The sequence below is a fragment of the Bos indicus genome, chromosome 21, assembly GCF_029378745.1.
Source record: "Bos indicus isolate NIAB-ARS_2022 breed Sahiwal x Tharparkar chromosome 21, NIAB-ARS_B.indTharparkar_mat_pri_1.0, whole genome shotgun sequence".
Classification (NCBI taxonomy): Eukaryota; Metazoa; Chordata; class Mammalia; order Artiodactyla; family Bovidae; genus Bos; species Bos indicus.
The window spans coordinates 32,343,180-32,366,446 of NC_091780.1; the positions used below are offsets into that span (position 1 = coordinate 32,343,180).

Genomic DNA, 23,267 nt, shown 5'->3' on the forward strand with positions numbered 1-23,267 from the left:
ATGAAGACCTACAAGACCTTTTAGAACTAACACCCAAAAAAGATGTCCTTTTCATTATAGGGGACTGGAATGCAAAAGTAGGAAGTCAAGAAACACCTGGAGTAACAGGAAAATTTGGCCTTGGAATACAGAATGAAGCAGGGCAAAGACTAATAGAGTTTTGCCAAGAAAATGCACTGGTCATAGCAAACACCCTCTTCCAACAACACGAGAGAAGACTCTACACATGGACATCACCAGATGGTCAACACCCAAATCAGATTGATTATATTCTTTGCAGCCAAAGATGGAGAGGCTCTATACAGTCAACAAAAACAAGACCGGGAGCTGACTGTGGCTCAGATCATGAACTCCTTATTGCCAAATTCAGACTGAAATTGAAGAAAGTAGGGAACACCACTAGACCATTCAGGTATGACCTAAATCAAATCCCTTATGATTATACAGTGGAAGTGAGAAGTAGATTTAAGGGACTAGATCTGATAGATAGAGTGCCTGATGAGCTATGGACTGAGGTTCATGACATTGTACAGGAGACAGGGATCAAGACCATCCCCATGGAAAAGAAATGCAAAAAAGCAAAATGGCTGTCTGGGGAGGCCTTACAAATAGTTGTGAAAAGAAGAGAAGCAAAAAGCAAAGGAGAAAAGGAAAGATATAAGCATCTGAATGAAGAGTTCCAAAGAATAGCAAGAAGAGATAAGAAAGCCTTCCTCAGTGATCAATGCAAAGAAATAGAGGAAAACAACAGAATGGGAAAGACTAGAGATCTCTTCAAGAAAATTAGAGATACCAAGGGAACATTTCATGCAAAGATGGGCTCGATAAAGGACAGAAATGGTATGGACCTAACAGAAGCAGAAGATATAAGAAGAGGTGGCAAGAATACACAGAAGATCTGTACAAAAAAGATCTTCATGACCCAGGTAATCACTACGGTGTGATCACTCACCTAGAGCCAGATATCCTGGAATGTGAAGTTAAGTGGGCCTTAGAAAGCATCACTATGAACAAAGATAGTGAAGGTGATGGAATTCCAGTTGAGCTATTTCAAATCCTGAGAGATGATGCTGTGAAAGTGCTGCATTCAATATCCCAGCAAATTTGGAAAACTCAGCAGTGGCCACAGGACTGGAAAAGGTCAGTTTTCATTCCAATTCCAAAGAAAGGCAATGCCAAACAATACTCAAACTATCGCACAATTGCACTCATCTCACACGCTAGCAAAGTAATGCTCAAAATTCTCCAAGACAGGCTTCAGCAATACGTGAACCATGAACTTTCAGATGTTCAAGCTGGTTTTAGAAAAGGCAGAGGAACCAGAGACCAAATTGCCAACATCTGCTGGATCATTGAAAAAGCAAGAGAGTTCCAGAAAAACATCCATTTCTGCTTTATTGACTATGCCAAAGCCTTTGACTGTGTGGATCACAATAAACTGTGGAAAATTCTGAAAGAGATGGGAATACCAGACCACCTGACCTGCCTCTTGAGAAATCTGTATGCAGGTCAGGAAGCAACAGTTAGAACTGGACATGGAACAACAGACTGGTTCCAAATAGGAAAAGGAGTATGTCAAGGCTGTATATTGTCACCCTGCTTATTTAACTTATATGCAGAGTACATCATGAGAAACGCTGGGCTGGAAGAAGCACAAGCTGGAATCAAGATTGCTGGGAGAAATGTCAGGAACCTCAGATATGCTGATGACACCACCCTTATGGCAGAAAGTGAAGAGGAACTAAAAAGCCTCTTGATGAAGGTGAAAGAGGAGAGTGAAAAAGTTGGCTTAAAGCTCAACATTCAGAAAACAAAGATCATGGCATCTGGTCCCATCACTTCATGGGAAATAGATAGGGAAACAGTGGAAACAGTGTCAGACTTTCTTTTTGGGGGCTCCAAAATCACTGCAGATGGCGACTGCAGCCATGAAATTAAAAGACACTTACTCCTTGGAAGGAAAGTTATGACCAACCTAGATAGCATATTCAAAAGCAGAGACATTACTTTGTCAACAAAGGTTCATCTAGTCAAGGCTATGGTTTTTCCTGTGGTCATGTATGGATGTGAGAGTTGGACTGTGAAGAAAGCTGAGCACTGAAGAACTGATGCTTTTGAACTGTGGTGTTGGAGAAGACTCTTGAGAGTCCCTTGGACTGCAAGGAGATCCAACCAGTCCATTCTAAAGGAGATCAGCCCTGGGATTTCTTTGGAAGGAATGATGCTAAAGCTGAAACTCCAGTACTTTGGCCACCTCATGCGAAGAGTTGACTCATTGGAAAAGACTCTGACGCTGGGAGGGATTGGGGGCAGGAGGAGAAGGGGACGACAGAGGATGAGACGGCTGGATGGCATCACTGACTTGATGGACGTGAGTCTGAGTCAACTCCGCGAGTTGGTGATGGACAGGGAGGCCTGGTGTGCTGCAATTCATGGGGTCACAAAGAGTTGGACACGACTGAGTGACTGAACTGAACTGAACTGAAGAATTCTAGAATTCTACTGTAAGTTTAGAATATGTTAAATTTGAAATTTCTAATTTACTAAAAAAAAGTTTTAATTTTTAGTTGAGTATTATAATGCAAATCAAGACGAGTTAGCTAAAATGTCTTTTTACTCTAATTGCCTCATGAATTTGTTTAAACTGGATATTCTGAGCAGTCCTCAAAATAATTTTCTTCTTTTTTATGAGCTTCTCCACTAGTCAAGTACAGAAAAATTATTCTTTCCTTTATTATGCATTTCTATAAATAAGTCATAATATTAGCCTTCCAACAAATATTTGAATAATAAACCACTTTCACACAGAAATGATGTTAAGTAGGCTTTCTTTCCCTGTTGAAAGTCTCAAAAATAAATTACAACTAATATTTTAAGAAAAAGTTATAACTTTGTTTCCTAAGATAGTGAATGTGAACCATAAGCCTTAAAACAGACACCCATGTGCATGTACCTTGACTATATAAAGTTCAGTTCAGTTTAGTCGCTCAGTCGTGTCCGATTCTTTGTGACCCCATGGACTGCAGCATGCCAGGCCTCCCTGTCCATCACCAACTCATGGAGTTTATTCAAACTCATGTCCATTGAGTCAGTGACGCCATCCAATCATCTCATCCTCTGTCATCCCCTTCTCCTCCCACCTTCAATCTTTCCCAGCATCAGGGTCTTTTTAAATGAGTCAGTTCTTTGCATCAGGAGGCCAAAGTATTGGAGTTTCAGCTTCAGCATCGGTCCTTCCAATAAATATTCAGGACTGATTTCCTTTAGGATGGACTGGTTGGATCTCCTTGCAGTCCAAGGGACTCTCAAAAGTCTTCTCCAACACCACAGTTCAAAAGCATCAGTTGTTAGGTGCTCAGCTTTCTTAATAGTCCAACTCTCACATCCATACATGACTACTGGAAAAACCATAGCTTTGACTAGATGGACCTTTGTTGGCAAAGTAATGTCTCTGTTTTTTAATATGCCGTCTAGATTGGTCATAACTTTCCTTCCAAGGTGTAAGGGTCTTTTAATTTCATGGCTGCAGTCACCATCTGCAGTGATTTTGGAGCCCCCAAAAATAAAGTCTGTCAGTGTTTCCACTGTTTTCCCATCTATTCGCCATGAAGTGATGGGACCAATGCCATGATCTTAGTTTTCTGAATGTTGAGCTTTAAGCCAACTTTTTCACTCTCCTCTTTCACTTTCATCAAGAGGCTCTTTAGTTCTTCACTTTCTGCCATAAGGGTGGTGTCATCTGCAAATCCAAGGTTATTGATATTTCTCCCTGTAATCTTGATTCCAGCTTGTGCTTCATCCAGCCCAGCGTTTTTCATGATATACTGTACATATAAGTTAAATAAGCAGGGTGACAATATACAGCCTTGACGAACTCCTTTCTCTATTTGGAACCGGTCTGTTGTTCCATGTCCAGTTATAACTATACAAAAGGTGTCAATATTTCTTAAATGCCTGGATGGTAAGTATCCTGAGTGCCAGCTCTCCAGGCAGGTGGCAGGGAATGTTTGGGACTCGGTTGTGAGAAGGAGCCTCAGGTCTCCTGCAGAGCAATATTAAGTAGGCCAAGTATATGCTAATCTTAAAGAATAATTTATGTCTTAAACATAATTTGTTTAATTTACATAATTTGTTTAATATTACATACAAAATATACATATGTATAATTTACTGAATTATACATTTCACTTAGGGACAGTGGTAAAGAATCCGCATACCAAAGCAGGAGGTGCGGGTTCCGACCCTGGGTGCGGATGACCCCTTGGAGAGGGGCACGGCAACCCACTCCAGTATTCTTACCTGGAAAAATCCCATGGACATAGGAGCCTGGTAGGCTACAGTCCATGGGGTCGCAAAGAGTAGGAAGCGACTTAGCGACTAAACAACATCAAACTTGGCGAAGGTCACAGAACTTGTAAATCGAGAAATTGAGCATCAGATACAAAACATCTGGCTTCAGTACCCGGGTTCATTCGTTCTGCTCTGGTCAAATAAGTAAGTAGAGATACATTAAAGACTTGGAAATACAAAGATTTTCCTGCTGCTGCTGCTGCTAAGTCACTTCAGTCGTGTCCGACTCTGTGCGACCCCATAGACGGCAGCCCACCAGGCTCCTCTGTCCATGGGATTCTCCAGGCAAGAACACTGGAGTGGGTTGCCATTTCCTCCTCCAAGGCATGAAAGTGAAAAGTCAAAGTGAAGTCGCTCAGTTGTGTCTGACTCTTAGCGACCCCATGGACTGCAGCCTACCAGCCTCCTCCGTCCATGGGATTTTCCAGGCAAGAGTACTGGAGAGGGGTGCCATTGCCTTTTCATCCAGATCTGCAGCCTTTCTCATTGATGGAAGCAGGGTCGGTTACATGGAGTAGACAGGGACCTTCGGGCAGGAATGAGGCTGACTGACAGAGACAGGGCGAGGGTGGAGTGAGGGCGTGTCTTCTGGAGGGTGTCGTGGCGCAAGGAAAGGCTCCCCCGGGGGTCTCCCCTCCCGGCCGCGACCGCCAGCCTCCGGGAACCTCTGGGCCCGCTGCAGATCGCCACATCGCCGCGGCCCACCCCCAGCGCCGTGGTACCCAATCAGCGGCGCGGCCTGGAGCCCCGCCCCCTCCCCGCCCCCCCGCCGATGCTATTTAGGCCTCGGCCTGGCCAGTTTCACCATCGCAGTTGGGGCTCGGGCCTCCGCGTTACGTCGCTCTAGTTACTGAGGCCACGGACCTCTCCGCATTCCGTTCCCACCTCCGTACGTACGCCGCGCCGCCTCTCTGCAGCGCTCATTCGAGCGCCGCCGCTGGCTGGGGCCCCGCCTGCTTCCCTCCTCGCCTTTCTGTGTGTCCGCGGCTGGCCGGCGCGATGCAGCTGGGCCCGAGGCCCGCCACGCTGGGGCTGCTGCTGCTGTGCGCCGCGGCAGCCGGCGCCGGGGAAGCCGAGGAGCTGCACTACCAGCAGGGCGAGCACCGCGCCGACTACGACCGCGAGGCGCTGCTGGGCGGCCAGGTGAGGCGGCCAGACCGGGGGCTGGGAGGGTCGGGCCTCGCAGCGCGGCTGCCGCGGGCTTTGTCCCCGCGGGACAAAGGGGGCTGCCGGGCGAGGCCTGGTCGGGGCAGCCTGACAATGGGGGCCGGGCGGGGCGCCGCTCACTCTCCGATGGACCCCGGAGTCTGTAAGCGCGTCAAAACAATGCAGCCCAAGAGCCAGATCCCTTCTACTTTCCCTACAAGGGGCAGGGTTACTGAGGGGATCATTGGGGGAGGGCCCTTGGAGAGCAGATATGGGTCACCCCAAAAGCCCTCCGCAAGGGAGGTCTCTAATAGCTCTGTTTTTCTCCACCATTTTGCCCTCCTGATAGTAATGCGTGATCCCCTCTGTATATCGCTTACCTCCCAAAGGAAGAAGTCGATGAATATGTTAAACTCTCCCCCGAAGAGCAACACAAAAGACTGAAGTCAATCATAAAGAAAATTGACTTGGACTCAGATGGCTTTCTCACCGAAAGTAAGGACGTCCTACACAACCAACAATGGAGACAGCCCTTTGTAGGAGACAAATGCAAACATTTAAGCAGGGTGTCTGTTGAGTGTAGATGACTAGTGTTGCAATCAGTTAGAGATGATATGTGAGAGGGGAAAAAGGACATGGTGAGTAGGTTTTATACCACCAAATCTTTAGACATAGGATACCAAGTAAAGCTCAGTGCTTTCTCCCGTAATACATAAGCATCATTGACCCTACACGGTGTTCAGGTCATACCTAGAGCAATTGCCGGACTCCTCACATGACTTTTTATCAGTGTCAACAATGTAATTCATTTTGGAGAAACAAACTAAAGCCTTAAGGCATTAAGTTTATTGCTCTTTTGATAAATGCTTCATTAGAATCTTAAGAACTTGCTTCTTTTTATAAGCAAGTAGAAAAGGACCTGTTGCGTGTGAATTGTATTTATGACACATGATTATAACTCGGTAGGAACCATATAATCATTATGTCCACCTCTTTTTGTAGGGGTGAAGAAATTGAAACCCAGAGGCATACGTACCTTGCTCAAATGAGTGGCAAAACCAGGATTAGAATCCATATCTCCTGCCCTTAATTCAGTCTTTAATATCCTTCACTTAAAAAAAAAAAAAAATGAGTGCTCTTAGATAGGTTCTAGAGTCAGGAACGAAATGCACAGATTATTAAAAGAATAGTCTAAATAAATAGCTGCCTCTCCCCATTGCTTCATTCATTTGAAGAACCCTATCAAGTTTTCCAAATTGATCCTCAACAAAAATTCAGGAACTGTTTTGCTATAACTCTCATTTAAATGGTGCTCAACATCTGAAGAATGAAGTTGCTAGAGAGAATTACAACCTGATTGGTAAATTCAAGATGTGTTGTCAATGAAGTGCCCTCAGGTGTGGTCACCAATATTAAGGCTTTGTTCCTTCTATGTGAACAACAGAGCCTCTAGGCTAATTATCCAATAAGAATAGGTCCATCTTTGGATACATTAGAGAGTGCGCAAGATGATTTGGAAAACTTGGTGGCATTTATCTGTAAGGGCCTATATATGCTCCAATATTTAACAGTAAGCTTTTAAAAAATTAAAATTAAAAGGAACTTAGTCCAAATCTTCATTTAGTAGATGAGAAAACAAAACCTTGAGAGGGTAAACTTACCTCTAACAGCAGAGCTGAAGTGTGAAGCCCTGTTTCTGGCCTCTGTTCCATTCTGTACCCTGTTACGCCTGGACGATCATTCCACTTGAGGACTCTTCAGGAAGTTTTGCTTATTTGCACGTTAAGGGCCATGACTGGACTCGGGTTCTTGAGAGACAGCAAAGTTCAGTGGAAAGAGTTTGGGCTTTGAAGCCAAACATGGGGTTTGAATCTGGATTCTGCTGCTTATCAGTTATGAGTCCTCAATTTCTAATATCAATTTCCTGAACTGTAAAGCAATGATTATAATTGCCTTGTTTTGAAGATTAGAGACAGCATCTGTAGAGGACTTGGTATAAAGTAATTGTTCCATGGTTACCATAATTATTCTATCCCAATTTAAAGTTTCAGGAGAGACAAAAATATCTTTACTTTTCTCTATTCACCTGACTTCCCTCAAACTAACAGAGGAGTACCATTCTTTAAATTAAATGGTGTATTATCTTTAAACCAAATGGGTACTCTTGCTATTCTTACAAATACGCACATTTTTCTCCCCTCATCCCTTTTTTTCTATGATGCATATACTAAATATCTCTGCTGCTGCTAAGTCGCTTCAGTCATGTCCGACTCTGTGCGACCCCATAGACGGCAGCCCACCAGGCTCCCCCGTCCCTGGGATTCTCAAGGCAAGAACACTGGAGTGGGTTGCCATTTCCTTCTCCAAAATATCTCTATAGATATTTTAAAGTATTTTAAGATAGATTTTTAAAAGTTGATTTGAAAGTGGACATTTGAGATTTAGAAACTTTTCCTCCATGTTTTCAGATACCCAGTTAAGACAAAGCTATTACAAGACACGCATAAATCATAATTGCTACCCATAACTTTGTTAAAATTTCCTCCAGATGATTTGACATAGTTAATGGTAATATACTGTAACAATGTTTCTCAAACTTCAGTCACTTGAGTGCATTTTTCAGAAGTTAGATCATACTTACTTATCTATTATTTCCTTAATATAGTCTTGATTCAACTCAATGTAAAATGTATTTTAAACTGTATATTACTTTTGTAAATGAAGAACACTTTTTTCTAATACGTATTAAGTGGGTAGCTATTCAAATATTTGTGCTTCCTGAGAGGTCTGTGATAATTAGCAAAGTAAAAGTTGCTCAGTCGTGTCCAACTCTTTGTGATCCCATGGACTATACAGTCCATGGAACTCTCTAGGCCAGAATACTTAAGTGAGTAGCCTTTTCCCTCTCCAAGGGATCTTCCCAACCCAGGGATCAAACTCAGGTCTCCTGCATTGCAGGTGGATTCTTTACCAGCTGAGCCACAAGGGAAGCCCAAGAATACTGGAGTGGGTAGCCTATCTCTTCTCTAGTGGATCTTCCCAACCTAGGAATCAAACCAGGGTCTCCTGCATTGGGACAGATTCTTTACCAACTGAGCTATCAGGAAAGCCCAATTAGCAAAAGTTATCTGCAATTTTTTGGATAATATGTTTTAAAAGTCAAGTGCTTTCTTGGCCAATTGGTAGTTTATTTAATAAATACTTCTTGAGCCCGGTGCTTTCTAGTCATTTGGAGTACCTTAGTGAACAAAATATACCAAAACTCTCCATACTCAAAGGGCTTACGTTCTGGGTTGATCACATATAACATTCTTAGATTCCAAACAGCTCTCCTTGTCTCCTACTCCTATTTCTATGAACGCAGCTAAACCAATTCTCACTCAAATATTTATAAACACTAAAGTTTTTTTTTTTTTCTTTTAAAGAATGTTTAGAAATCCTCACTACTCTTAAGTATCAGAATTACTGTCACATTCATTGTGTTCTGGGAAATTCTCATAGGTGAACTCAGTTCATGGATTCAAATGTCTTTTAAACATTATGCTATGCAAGAAGCGAAACAACAGTTTATTGAGTATGATAAAAACAGTGATGGTAGTGTGTCATGGGATGAATACAACATTCAGATGTATGATCGGGTGATCGACTTTGTTGAGAACACTGCTCTCGATGATGCAGAAGAGGAGTCTTTTAGGCAGGTGAGTATGTGTGCACAAGCTTTTTCTTTTGATTATATCAGTTCAGTTTCCTGCATGAGTGAGCACAAGAACCCTGAGGTCATCGACTGGATTGCCTTGTTCTCTAGGCAATCACCTGTTCCACCTCAGTGGTCATTTTGATGTTTCCTTTCTAGCCAGATTTAGGACTCTTATTCTGGACTACCTCAATTATCCCTGCATCTTTTTCTTAGCTGCATCATTTGTTCTCATTTCCTGGTTTGCTTTTTTAGTGTATTTTGAATATGTTTCATAATATTTTATTTTATTGTGTTATTGAATGGTTGGTTTTGTATCATATTTATTAGGAAGATTATAGAGGCCTATTCCCATTTTTAAGTACCATTTTAAGTATTTATATAAAATAAACATTTTTTAAATTGTGGTAAGATACACATAAAATTTACCATTTTACTATTTTTAAGTGTGCAGTTCCATATTTTTTTATTATATTCACACTGTTAGGCAACCAATCTCCAGAATTTATTTCATCTTGCAAAACTGAAACTCTAAACCCATTAAAGTGTTAGTCACTTAGTCGTGTCTGACTCTTTGCAACCCCATGGACTGTAGGCTGCCAGCCTCCTTTGTCCATGGAATTCTCCAGGCAAGAATACTGGAGTGGGTTTCCATTCCCTTCTCCAGGGAATCTTTTCCACCCAGGGATCAAACCCAGGTCCCCTGCATTGCACGCACATTGTCTACCATCTGAACCACCAGGAAGCCTCAAATAACTCCCCGTTTCCACTTCCCCCAGCCCCTGGCAATCACCGCTTTACTTTGTGTCTCCGAATTCAACTACAGTAATTCCCCAACATATGAACGAGTTCCATTCCAAAAGTGCATTCATAAGTTCAACAAAGTTAGCCTGTACCCAACAAACACAAATCAGCTATACAGTGTTATAATAGGTTTATAATACTTTTTGCACAAATAATACACACAAAAATACAAGAAAATAAAACAACTTTAATTTTACAGTATAGTACCTTGAAAAGTACAGTAGTTCCAGCTACGTCACTGCTTCTTTTATGCTTGCCTCTGGACATATTGGGCTTGAAATAAGGAGACTGTACTACCGTATTTTATACAGTGCCTGCATGCATGCTGAGTTGCTTCAGTCATGTCTGACTTTGCAATGCCAGGCTGCTTTGTCCATGGGATTTTCCAGGCAAGAATACTGGAGTAGGTTGCCATTTCCTTCTCCAGGGCATCTTCCGACCCAGGGGTCGAACCTGCGTCTCTTACGTCTTCTGCATTGGCAGGCTGGTTCTTTACCTCTAATGCCACCTTCAAAGCCCGTACTCTGTACATACTGTACAGTAAGGTACACAAAAGCATAAGCACTTGGAGAGGATGCATGCATGTGACAATGGACGCCAGACCTGTGAATTAGCTTAAGTGATTGGACATGAAAACACACGTTCACATCTTTGAAAGTTTGCAACTTGAAGGTTCATATGAATGAGACTTACTGTATTCTAGGTGCCTCATGTAAGTGGAATCATACAGTATATTTTTTGTGATTAGCTTATTTCACTTAGCAGTCTCAAGATTTGTCCAGGTCATACTATGTGTCAAAATTTCCTTTTAAAGACAATAATATTCCAGTATATGTATATATCACATTTTGTTATCCATCCATCAATCAATGGTGAGTTGAGTTGCTTCATCTTTTTGGCTATTGGGAGTAATGTTGCTATGAACATGGATGTACAAATACCTCTTTGAGATCCTGCCTTTAATTCTTTTGTGGGTACATCCAGAAGTGGAATTGCTAGTTCATATATAGTAATTCTGTTTTTAAATTTCTGAGGAACTGCAACACTGTCTTCCATAGTGGCTGCACCATTTAAAATAACTTATTTTTAAAGATTCAGTATCACTGTGAGTTGTGTTGTGTCTCATGGTTTAATTTGTTGAAATACTTCTTAAGCAGAATTGAGGAAGACATATTTAGGAATTAATAGGAACTTTTTTAAAGACTTTACTTAGTAATTAGTAGGAACTCTTTAAGACAAATTACTATAAGCCTTAAAAATTGATATTGTGAATACTTTGTATTTCAGAGGTAATTTTAAAGACTTTTTTTAAAAAGAGGTTGTTGTATGTGGAAAAAATAAACTCAAACAACTATTTGCAAAGGTCATGTCCCAAAATATTAGTCAAGGGTGCTTTGAAAACTTTTGAGCTTCCTCTGTTGGCATCTACAATTTAGTTTTTACTGTGGCCATATTGTAGCATTGTATATGCTATTTATTTAAGAACCACTTGAACTCTGTAGGTCATCACTAACTCGAAATTGGTTGTTTCTCTGCTAAGGATTGTCGACTAAAAAAATGCACAATTGAGAGTTGTGTGTTAAGTTTTATTTGAGGCAATATGAGGACTGCAGCCTGGGAGACAGCGCCTCAGATAGCTCTGAGAAACTGCTCCAAAGAGGCAGGGGGGAAGGAAAGGACAGTATATATGTGATTTGGGTAAAGGGGGAGTACATACAGTCAAGCACATTAATTTTTTTAGAAAGTTTCTGCTGGTCTTATGAAGCTTCTGCTAGTCATGAGAAACAGTTGTCAACCATGAAGGATTTTAGTGCTTTTCTAGAGATGAGGAGATAGAAGAATTGGGCTTATAAAATTATCTCCTGAGAATATCTAACTATCTGAAGACCTGTCCTGCCAGTTTTCCCAGAACGCAGAGTGCCTGGCTTCTGCTGTCCATCTTGAGCTCCTTCAGAGGGTGCTGGAGCCCAGCAGCTGCAGCAGCACATGATTTAATTCTTGTAGAGGTAGATGGCAGGCACCCATGGCAAGTGCCAATTTGTGGTTGACATGATTATGCATGTGCTGTGCCTGTACCACCAGTGTGGAGGGTAAGGACTCCAGCTGTGGGGCCAGTCACCTTGGCTTTACATTCAGCAAGGGCTTCCCCAGTGCTTCGGCAGCTAAAGAATCCACTTGCAATTCAGGAGCTGGAGGAAATGCGAGTTCAGTCCCTGGGTTGGGAAGATCCTCTGGAGGAGACGGACTGGCAGGCTGCAGTCCAAAGGGTCGCAAAGCATCAGACAGGACTGAGCATGCACGCAGCACCACATGACAGTGGGGTACCTTGGGTTAAATTAACCCTCCTGTGCCTCAGTGTCCTCATATCTAAAAATGGGGATGAAAACAGTATGGAGAAATAGTAATAAATAGTAGCAGTTGAACTGGTAAATCCTTCTATGTTAATTTGAAAGAAAATTGTTGAAGAAAACATGTGAGTCACATGTTTATCTCTAATACTTACATACAATCAGCTTTTGGAAGTTGTTTAAGCATTTGTTAACTATCAGCTTTAGAGTAGATAAGATTTAATATATAGGGGGAAAGTATCCTCTTTTCTCCTTATTTGGGTCTTCATCTTACAGCAGACTGAAAAGAGTGTAAATCAGTCTTTTTACTACTTAGTGCTAAAAAGAAAACAGATGATGATAATGAGATCTAGAATTTGTCTGCTAGTTATTCTCCTTTACTATAGGAATTAACTCATCTTAAAAGCATCGTTCACATTCCAAGATTTTTTCTTAAAACCAAACCATGGTGTGACATTATGACTTCTTTGCCAGGGAATAATACAAACGTTAAATACAGTATTTTAAAATCTTACCAGAAGTAGATTCTGTGTTTGTTTTTCACTCAAAAGATTTAATTATTATCCCATCAAAAAGTAGGGAAATTGTGTAGTTTTTTAAAATCTATATTCTTTGGAGAGTGGAGTAGGGTGGAATGTAATAATACATGATGGTATGGAGAAGAAAATCTTTACTTTGAAGAAGTACGTGACTTGTTACATAAACTGTTGATGAGCAGTTTGGTTTTTTTAAAAGATGTCTGATTTTAATGCTGTGTTTCCCACCCAGGTACTCTGGACATGTTGATTATAAGACTGTACTTTTAAAGAATGAATTAGATGGACCTTATAGCCTACAGGAATTAATGGGTCCCTGAAATGAACACTTCTCAATGGGAGTCCTATTGGTCCTGTTTGCTTATTCTTCAACAACATAGGAATATGTCTCTACATGAAATTCTATTTATAATACTTTGTTAGAATTATATATATATATATATTTACATATATGACCCACTAAAAGTGGATGTGGGGTGTAAAAATGAACCCAGACACAATTGCATGATTCTGCAAAATAAAAAATAAAAGGATGAAGAATGTATCGATCTTGATCAAAGTTACAGCCTAAACATTGTACCATAAAAGAATCATAAAAAGTAATTGGATGTCCAAATAAAATGTTTTTGTATGGAAGCCTATTAAAAACCAAAAATCAATTTGATAGCTGAATTATATGTTACTTTTAATGTTTTCATACAGAGAATAGAGATAACCTGGAATAATGACTTGCAGGCTGTGAGATGCCGGAAAAAAAGTATTTCTTTATGACCTGATGAACAAGTATAGTCAGCACTTTTAAGCAGGATAATTAAAGTTTGAGGACCTACCTGGCAAAAGCTCAATTCCTATAACTTCTAAAGCCAGCTGCGAATGTGCATGTGTAAGCAGGATTTATTTGTGTAGGATATAATCATGCATGTGGCTAATCAGAATCTTAAGACCTAGACTTTTGTTCTGTTATCACAGGTTATAGATTTCCTCGTGTAAAATCTTTAGTCTACCAAAAGATGGCAGTTTTGTTCTTCACAAGTTTCTGTTACAATGTAAAAATAAATGACTATAGTAGTTTCTATCTTTTTACTACTGTGCATAGTACTTTCTATGCACTAGAACACAAGGGTTTTATACAGGAAAAAAAAAGTGTTGAGGTTTTATGAAACTGACAGTCCTTTGTGGTCGTCTTTTAGAAATTTGCCCCTTTGGACAAAGTCTTGGTGTATTAGCTTCTTTAATATGAGTCTCTAATAAATGTGTTCTTTAAATGACCATGAATAAGACTTTTAAAAATCCCATTATTTTTTAAAAACCTGAGAAATGTAAATGAGAAAAGTACTTTATTTTTTTTTTTAAGAAATCTCAGCTATTGAAAGAGATCCTTTCTTTCCATAGGCAAATTTGGCCAAATTCAGCTCCCTCTGCTGAAACATGGACCTTTTGCTCCAGATTGAAGGGTTCTTTCATAAGGAAATCTAAGCACTTTAGTATTTTGAATAGTGATTTATTCAAAAACCTTGATTGACTCAGCTAAGTACCTCAAATTCTTGTTTTTCTACTTTTCCCCATGTTAAACCTGAACATAACATGTACATTATTTAGTCTAGTTATTTAAAATTATGAAACATTAAGTTAAAAGCAGCTGTTTGGAAACATGTTTTTTTCCTGCCATGATTGGATGAATATAACTGGCTAGTGGAATCTGGGTATTTAAAAGACAAATTCTTTGGGGAAAGAAGTGAGCCTCCACTGTAACTCAGTCATCGTAAAAGAACTACTGTTTCAGTAAACAAGTGCTACCCAACCTTTAGTATTCTAGAAAATTGAGAAGAGCATTTCTTTTCAACAGTGAAACACATAAATTAAAAGCTTCTAAAATATTTGAAATTGTGCTTTTTAAAAAAATGTGTGATTTAATACACATCAGTTTATAAAAAGGAAAGTTATTCCTAGAAATTTCTCAAAATGTATGCAGGATTAGCAATATGCCACTATTGGCTTCCAATCCTCTTAATTACAGAATTACCTTTGAGAAAATTGATTAAAAGTCGCTTTTCTCCTAATAGTCGCTACTGCTTGGTTTCCTACCAGAGTGTACTTGAGGGGAAAGAAAAGGAAGATGGGCATGACAAAGTAGAAAACGGTATGATTATTTAGCTCAACCCCAAGATAGGGGCTTTTCAGCTTTTGATGTGTTTATCTGGACATACAGAAGTAGCACTATAAACAGCCTATGAAGAGTAGACTTCCAAATATTTACCAAAAGTATTCTCATAAGAGGAGTATTTGAAACCTGTTACAGTGTTTTTGAAAAGTCATTTTGAAGACCAGAAACAGAAATAGGCACACCAAGAACTAATACATAGTCTAAAGTCATTGCTTTGGGGGCATTCAAAAAGTTGCTGCGATTGTTAAAGAAGGTAGTGTGTAGTGTTGTAGAAAGAACAGGAGGGATCCAAGTTCAATATATTTTAGTTGTTTTCCTGACATCCCTTTCAATAAATCATTTTAATCTCAATTTTTCTATCAATAATAGTAACACGTAACATTGAATACCTAATATGTTTTCTAATTGCTTGATAGGAATTCTCATCTCAGTTGCTTAATAGAGATTTTTTCTTATTATGAATTGTTCAGTTTATTTAAACTAAAAAAAAAACAAAAAACAGTTCACTGATTTCTCTCACTTCCCTACCAGCCACTTCTGGCAGCCACCTGTCTGTTCTCTCTATCTGTGAACTTGGTTTTTTGTTTTTGTTTTTTGGGTTTTGTTTTTGTGAACTTTTTGTTTGTTTTTAGATTCTACATATGCAAGGTCATACAGTATTTGTCTTTCTCTGACTTATTTCACAAAGCATAATGCCCTTGAGGTATATATCCATGTTGTCTTAAATGACAAGATTTTATTCTTTATGGCTGAATAATATTCTTATATATATTAGTGGAACATATTATGTAATTTCTTTATCCATTTATCCATCAGTGGATATAGGCTGTTCCCATGTGTTGGCTATTGTAAATAATGCTGCAGTGAACATAGAGGCTTGTGTATCTTTTTGAGTTAGTATTTTCATTTTCTTTCGACAAATACCCAGAAGTGGAATTGCTGGATTGTCTTGTTGTATAGCATCCAGGTGTCAGGTGTGCCTCACTGTGGTTTTGATTTGCATTTCCCTGATGATTTATGATGCTGAGCATCTTTTCACCTGCCTGTTGGCCATCTGTATGTATTCGGAAAATGTCTATTCAGACCTGCCCATTTTTTTAGTTGGACTGTTTGTTTTTCTATTGAGTTGTACGAGTTCTCTATATATTTTGGATATTAGCCCCTTATCAGATAGATGATTTGCAGATATTTTCTCCCATTCAGTAGCTTTCATTTTCTTGACGATTTCTTTGGCGGTGCAGAAGCCTTTTAGTTTGATGTAGTCCCACTTGTTTATTTTTGCTTCTGTTGTTTTTGGTGTCAAATTATCCCAGTTGTATAGTTGAGGAGCCCAAAGAGGTTAAGCAGTTTGCCGTAAGTAACAAGTTAATAAGTGGCATTGCTGGAATTCAGATCTGAGTCTCCCTATGTCGCTGTACTGCTTCTAGTAAATGCTTGTTATTTGCCCAACTTAACATCAAAGGGATGATGTGAAGATTAAATGTGATAATGGATATAAATGTACTTTAGAGGTCACATAGCTTGTATTTTTCAAAGTATTTTTAATGACATTGTGGGATGAATGAGAAAACCTTTAAATGTTCAATATTTAATTTTCAAAGCTTCATTTAAAGGACAAGAAGCGATTTGAAAAAGCTAACCAGGATTCAGGCTCTGGCTTGAACCTTGAAGAGTTTATTGCTTTTGAACATCCTGAAGAAGTTGATTATATGACGGTAAGGAAGAAAAAATTTCAAGATAACTATTGAATAGCCAAAACTTTAAAACTTTTACATAGTAATGAAAATAAATTATATACAAAACAGAATTTTAGGAGATGATCTAAACTTTTCCTTGCTTCAGAAAAGGGGTGGGAAGACGGAGGTTTTCTGGTGGAGTGGGGGTGTGTACAGGGCGGGAGAAGGTAAGGAATGAGGTTTTCTTCAGTCTCTGAAGTGTTTATGTGTATCCGTCTTTGCCTGGCTAGTTTCTCTTTCATAACTGGGTTACCTTCAGCGCCTTCCTTGTCGTTTTGTAGCTTTCAGACTTTTCTCAGGTGTTTCAATATTAGTAACACTAGAACTTCCTGTTTAGTTTACAGGGTTACTTGTGAAAACTTTTGGTCTGGGAACACTATCATATTTAGATCCCTTTTCATAGGGTATGGGGGTGGGATGAGGTGGGGGGATGCAACTGCTAATGACTAATAATGTTTTTGTAACTTTAGGCATAATGAGTCCTCTCATCCCTTTAAAAGAAGTACCAGCTCTTCAAAATTTTGTTGAACCCAGGGTATAATTCAACAGTGATTAAGTCCCTGCTATGACTTGGTAAACTTCTTGGGAGCAGAAACTATCATATTGGAGAGTAAACTTTAACATAAGAAATGGCTTTTAAAAAACAGACTAAACGTTTACATTGAGGTCTGTTGCCTGGCATCAGCCCCAAGCTGTGTGGCTTGGTTCCCTGGACATTTCAGGGAGGGAAGATGTAGCTTTGTGCTTAATGGGTCATGGTTGGATGTCCCTGCCTTGATAGCAGGACTGCAGATATATTTTTCTCTCTAACTTGGTGGCAAGACACCACCATCAGTGCCATTTCTCTTGCCATTGTGAGGCTTTGGATTTCTTACTTTCCACAAAGTACATGACCTAGTTTGAGAACATTGCTGGGCACAGTTTGTTTAAGTGCCAGAATTAAGTGGAGATAAGCTAATTGAGCCCTAGCATGGTAGGCGGAGGATGTTGGATCTTGATTATCTGGGGAATAAGGAACAGTTGAAGACTGAGGAGGGAAATGACCAGTGATAGCAATGAAATAATTTAGGCATTATGTGTATAGCCCTGGAATATTAAGTGGCAATGGAATGAATTGATGAGTGACCAACATTTTGAAGAAAGCATAGACAGGAATGTTGACTGATATAGCATGGGAGGGGAAGAGGGCAAGAATCAGAAATGACTCTGAGGTTGGAAGCTTGAGTAACAACGATACAAAAGCAGTACCATCGCAGAATGGGATATGTCGGGATGGGAAAGGATGGTCTTTGTGCTGAGTTGGAGTTGATGGCAGCACACAAGATGGGTGATCATAAGACGGTGTCTCATTCAGAGCAGCTTCATTAATTTCTGTTTACCTTAATTGTTTTCGTGGATCTTTTTTTCCTTGTTTCCCTTTTAAGGGTATATAGGATAGGAAAAGGGCAGAATATAAGATCAACTAAGTGATTCTACTTTGAATTAAAAGTTGGAATTTAAAAATATTTTCGTTCACATAATTTTAAAAATTATTTTAACCAAGGCAGCATTCTTGAAATGTCTTTGTTTCCCAAGAGGATTACTTGAATGCAGGAATAATCAGTTTGATCAGTGATTCTTTTATTGGATCACAGACTCCTTTAAAAAAATCTGATGCAAGCTGTGTACCCTGCCCCAGAAAAGTCCTGAACATGTCCATGTTCATACACATAAAATACTGGGTTATAATTTCAAGAGATTCTCAGATCTTCTCTCCAAAACTAATCTTTGGGTCTCCAGGTTAACATCCCCTGGTTTCTGTATCGAAAATCTGTTATATTTGATTAAAAAAAAAACAACAAAACCCAACAACTTCTACTTAAATGTTGTTTCATGCAGATGTAGATAAAGCCCCTGGATTTGACTACAATAAGAGACTTTTGAGAATATGTTTCACTGTAGTTATGGTTCTGGAATCCAGGCTGAAAAAGTATTCAGGCAGCAGCAGGTAATGAGGAAATGAGAACAGTAGCTGTAACCTCTGAGAGGAAAAGAAAGACCAGGATGGTGGTTAAAGAGTGCAGCAGAGTCATGGGAACTTGGCTGTTTTTAAAGGCACAGAAGAAGGAGCTAGTGGAAAGGGTTGGAGAAGCTGGAGTTAAGAGTAAAAGAAAGCTCTCAGGAAGTGGGGAAGTATGGGATCTAGGAAGACAGTTGAGGGCTTCATCCTAGAGAAGAGGGGCAGAGCTTTAACTGCTGAGATCAAAGAGAAGGATGAAAGGAACAGGCATCAAAATAGAGGTGGTTAAAGGTGAGGATGCAGTGCTGGGAAACAAGGAAGGATTTCAGAAGACCTCTCCCATGCTTAGAAAAATAGGAAGTCTTTGCCAAGAGCATGTTGGAGAGAATTGGGGTAAGGCTTAGAGAAAATAGAGATGTCAAAAAACAGCCATAGAGTGTTAGGGAGGCTGAGGCAGAGAGAGACTTCCAAGCTGCAGTGAGAGCCCACAGAAGTGGCAAAAAATAAATTTATAAGGATTAGGTTTCTATTTTTGTATCTTCCTCTGATTCTGGAATAAAGGAGAAAGTGATGTGGGTCTGACGTATAGCATGAGGACGGGCATAATAAGAAAAGGGTCCAAGGGGACACAGGAGTGTAGTAAGGGAAGCAGTGGAGCAGGTCGTCTTGGGAAAGCATAACTAGAAAGGGCGTGATCTTTGGGTCAGAAGGGATTAGTTGGTAAGGAGCCTTAGAAAGAGTCAGGAACCGATTTGGGGGCAGTCTAGGGTGGATGAAGGTAGATAGGTGGAAGAGGAAGCAAGGAAGTTGAAGTTTTATAGGGTACTGACCCATTTCAGGCAACAGTTCTATGCAGAGACATCTGAGATGAGGGTTCTTTTGGCTTGTTAATGGATTGACAGGAAAGTGAAATTAAAGAAGACAAAGGTAATATAAGATATATCATTCTTCAGAAGGAGGTAATGTGCAGAAAATAGAAATGTGAGTTTATTGCCAAGGTTATTCAGGAGGGTGAGGTAGAGTGCTCAATAATAGAAGCTTAAGGATGTTAAATTCTAAGCTATTAATATTTGGGGTTTTATTCCTGCTTCTAAATTCCAGTGTTTAGAAAGATTGTGTGGCAAGTATAGACAAAATAATTATTCCTAAAGAATAATTAGGTTAAATATTTCTATAGTAGGATTAATTAATTATAGTAGAAATAATTCAATAATTAATTCTATAGTAGGGTTGATTCAGATGGTGATGGAATTGAAACTTTTGTGACAGATTTTTTTTCTTTTTGGTGAACATACATGCAATAGGAATTTGTCATTCAAGAGGCTTTAGAAGAACATGACAAAGATGGTGATGGATTTGTTAGTTTGGAAGAATTTCTTGGGGACTACAGGCGGGACCCGAGTAAGTAGGCTGGGGTGTGTGGGAGGAAGGGGAAAGGAAGAAATTGGAAGATAGTCTTGCTCATTGAGAGCTCTGTTTGATGGAGGAAAATGGAAGAACTGGGCCTCATACCTCCTTGTTGAGTTCAGTAAAATACTAGTGAAACAAAGGGGCTTACAGCTTGTCTGAGAATGCTGTTTTGCCCACTTCTAGTTCCTCATATAGAGCCAAGCATTTTTCTTCCATTTCAAACAAATACAATGTAATTATCAATTCAGATGGCTGAGGAAGTAAAGGTTGATATTTTTAAACAGACTCCTGTACCTTTGCATGTAGATCTTAGAAGAAAAAAAAAAAAATCCTATAAATACTAGAGTAAGACTGTGGAAAATGTCTTACTGTTTAAAATTTAAGGAGGTTTTATATGCAGCTTTTCGTATAAGCAGCTGTCTTTTCAGAATTTTTGCTTAGCATCACTTACTATGAATGTCACTTTAAAATTACCTATGGCATTACTTTGTAAGAACACACATTGTGAGAACACACAGGAAGATTTAGTCACATGATGTTCATAAAACCATTTCCCAGTTCAGACTTGGGCAAACAATATCAGAACAAGTAGCAGCAGTTAGCAAAATTACTAGTTTGTGATAATATGTAACACTTAAAAAATTTTTTTTTTCTCCATGAGATTTTTACATAGACTTTTTGTTAATCTCCATCTGTTTATTTATGTATTTTTTAATATAAATTTATTTATTTTAATTGGAGGCTAGTTACTTTACAATATTGTATTGGTTTTGCCATACATCAGCATGAATCTGCCACGGGTGTGCATGTGCTCCCCCTCCTGAACCCCCCTCCCACCGCCAGGTTCGACGCATGCTACATAGACTTTCATGTTTGTTTGTTTGTTTTCACTTTTTCAGTTGAGTTTTATCCCAGAACAGTTTTACAATAAAGCTGATGTTTTTTCTTTTTGGCCACATCACACAGCATGTGGGATCCTAGATCCGCCCCCAGGGCGTTGAACCCACGGGGCCTGCAGTGGGAGCACAGAGGCCCAAGCCCTGGTCTGCCAGGGAGGTCCCTATGCAGCAGTTTTACATATGTCCCCTCCCTTTTGAACCTCCTTCTCATCTCCCTCCCTCCCTCTGTGCAACAATTTTAAAACTCTGAGTATCACTTTTGAAAATTACTATAGAGTTTGCGCTTATTTCAGCCCTTTTCAGTTAAGTGCTTTGTTTCTTTGGGCCTCCTTTATGTGGTAAGCTTTAAATTCATTTCCTCTATCTGGGGCTATACCAGACTTCTTATGGGATATGTGTGGTATTCTTGTGTATGCATGTTTATGTTCTTTTTTTAATATTAATATATTAATAGCCGCAAGTGAAGATCCAGAGTGGATACTTGTTGAGAAAGATAGATTCATGAATGATTATGACAGAGATGCTGATGGCAGACTTGATCCGCAAGAACTGTTGTCCTGGGTTGTACCCAATAACCAGGGCATTGCCCAGGAAGAGGTAAGTATTACAGAAGGATTCTCTCATCCCCAAATTTGTGCTATTGTAGTAAAGGAAATTCAGAATCTTAAGCCAAAGAAGGAAGTAGTGGAGTTATTTAGGATCAATGCATTGCTATTTCTTGATTTAAATCTATGATCTGTTTTAGACTGTCAAAGAGACAAGGAAGTTAGGATGGTATTATATATGAATTCAATAGTACAATAGAATAATAAAAGTTTGTATTTACCTCTGGGGCTCAAAATGGGTTATACTAATTTTCCTTGTCTTTGAGATATCCTGAATTGGATTTGAGTTGGGAGGAGACAGAACCCAGCAGAAATTAAGAAAGGAGGTGATGAGAAATGCTGTAGACAGACCCAGTCATGATAGTTAATACTTTTAGGTACTTAGACAATAATGAGTACTTGGTATACCTGAATGATTTTGACAAATCAGATCCCATTAAAATGTGAACATCTTGCTGAAAAATACTTATTATGCTTGACACGTTTTTGTTTTATTTTAAAGGCTCGTCATCTAATTGATGAAATGGATTTGAATAGTGACCGAAAGCTCTCTGAAGAAGAGATTCTGGAGAACCAGGACTTGTTTCTTACAAGTGAAGCCACAGATTACGGCAGACAGCTTCATGATGAATACTTTTATCATGACGAGCTTTGATCCCCGGGTGTATCTGAGTAGAGCACAGGCTCCTTTTATAGTTTGTTACCAGCTTTACTTTTGTGATAAAATGTTGATGTTATATTTTACACTCTTAAGTCTTACCAGAGTCAGAATTATCCTAATGTACATTATAGTTTTGGCCTTTTAGGAGAAAAGTAAAACAAAAGCCTGATATTTATTTCCAAATGCATTGAAGAAATGAAACAATGTTGTGCCATATGACAAAAAAGTCTTTCCTAAATAGTCCATCTGTTTAGTACTGTATTGTGAAATATTTGAGTTCTGTTTCCATACTTGAAAAAAAAAACAGGATTTCAGAGATGCCTGAACAATATTATTTAAGTAGTATGTGACTAAGCTATCAATTTTTTGTTTTAAGTAGGTTTAACTTGGGAACTGACAGAAGGACATTGTTTTTAGATTTAGCATTTTGTTTTAAAACCTTTAAAGGAACCTTAGAAGGACTTATACCTCACATATTAATGTTGAGAAGTTCTGCTTAATTTTAAAATGGTTTCTATAAAGGGTTTTATTGTATGAAATAGAACTTTATATTTTTGCATATGTATAGATAGTAATTATATTTAATGTGTAACTATAGCATTATGGTGTGTGGAATTTGACTTTGTCCAGAACTCTTTTCTGTTTCTTTTTTTTGACTGATTAAAAATGAAATGTCATATCTTTTTATATGTTTGTTTGATTTTTATTTGATCTTTCAGGTAAACCTTGAATTCAGCAAAAGTTTTGTTGTATTATACATTACCTCACCTCATTCATTCCTGTATTTGAGAAGTGAATGTTCTCAAAACTTTGTTAAATTATATTCTTGCTGCATATTCTTATTTTGGTTCTTTTGGATAAAAGAATCATATTGTAATTGAATGTACACCTGACACATTTCAGTTGCTAGTATAG

The 23,267-nt window shown here is 39.1% G+C and overlaps 1 protein-coding gene across 2 annotated transcripts; it reads left to right on the forward strand.

Annotated features, from left to right (window-relative positions):
- The first annotated feature begins 5,145 nt into the window (after window positions 1–5,145).
- RCN2 (reticulocalbin 2) lies at window positions 5,146–23,039 on the forward strand. 2 transcript variants are annotated; one of them, XM_070775328.1, is made up of 7 exons: window positions 5,146–5,493; window positions 5,886–5,991; window positions 8,998–9,194; window positions 16,644–16,757; window positions 20,082–20,178; window positions 21,541–21,683; window positions 22,194–23,039. In XM_070775328.1, the coding sequence occupies exons 1-7, from the start codon at window positions 5,350–5,352 to the stop codon at window positions 22,344–22,346; spliced, it is 954 nt and encodes a 317-aa protein (XP_070631429.1). In that variant the 5' UTR covers window positions 5,146–5,349; the 3' UTR covers window positions 22,347–23,039. The 2 variants fall into 2 exon arrangements, with proteins under 2 accessions (XP_070631429.1, XP_070631430.1); XM_070775329.1 differs by having other exon boundaries at window positions 16,656–16,757.
- The last annotated feature ends 228 nt before the right edge of the window (window positions 23,040–23,267 follow it).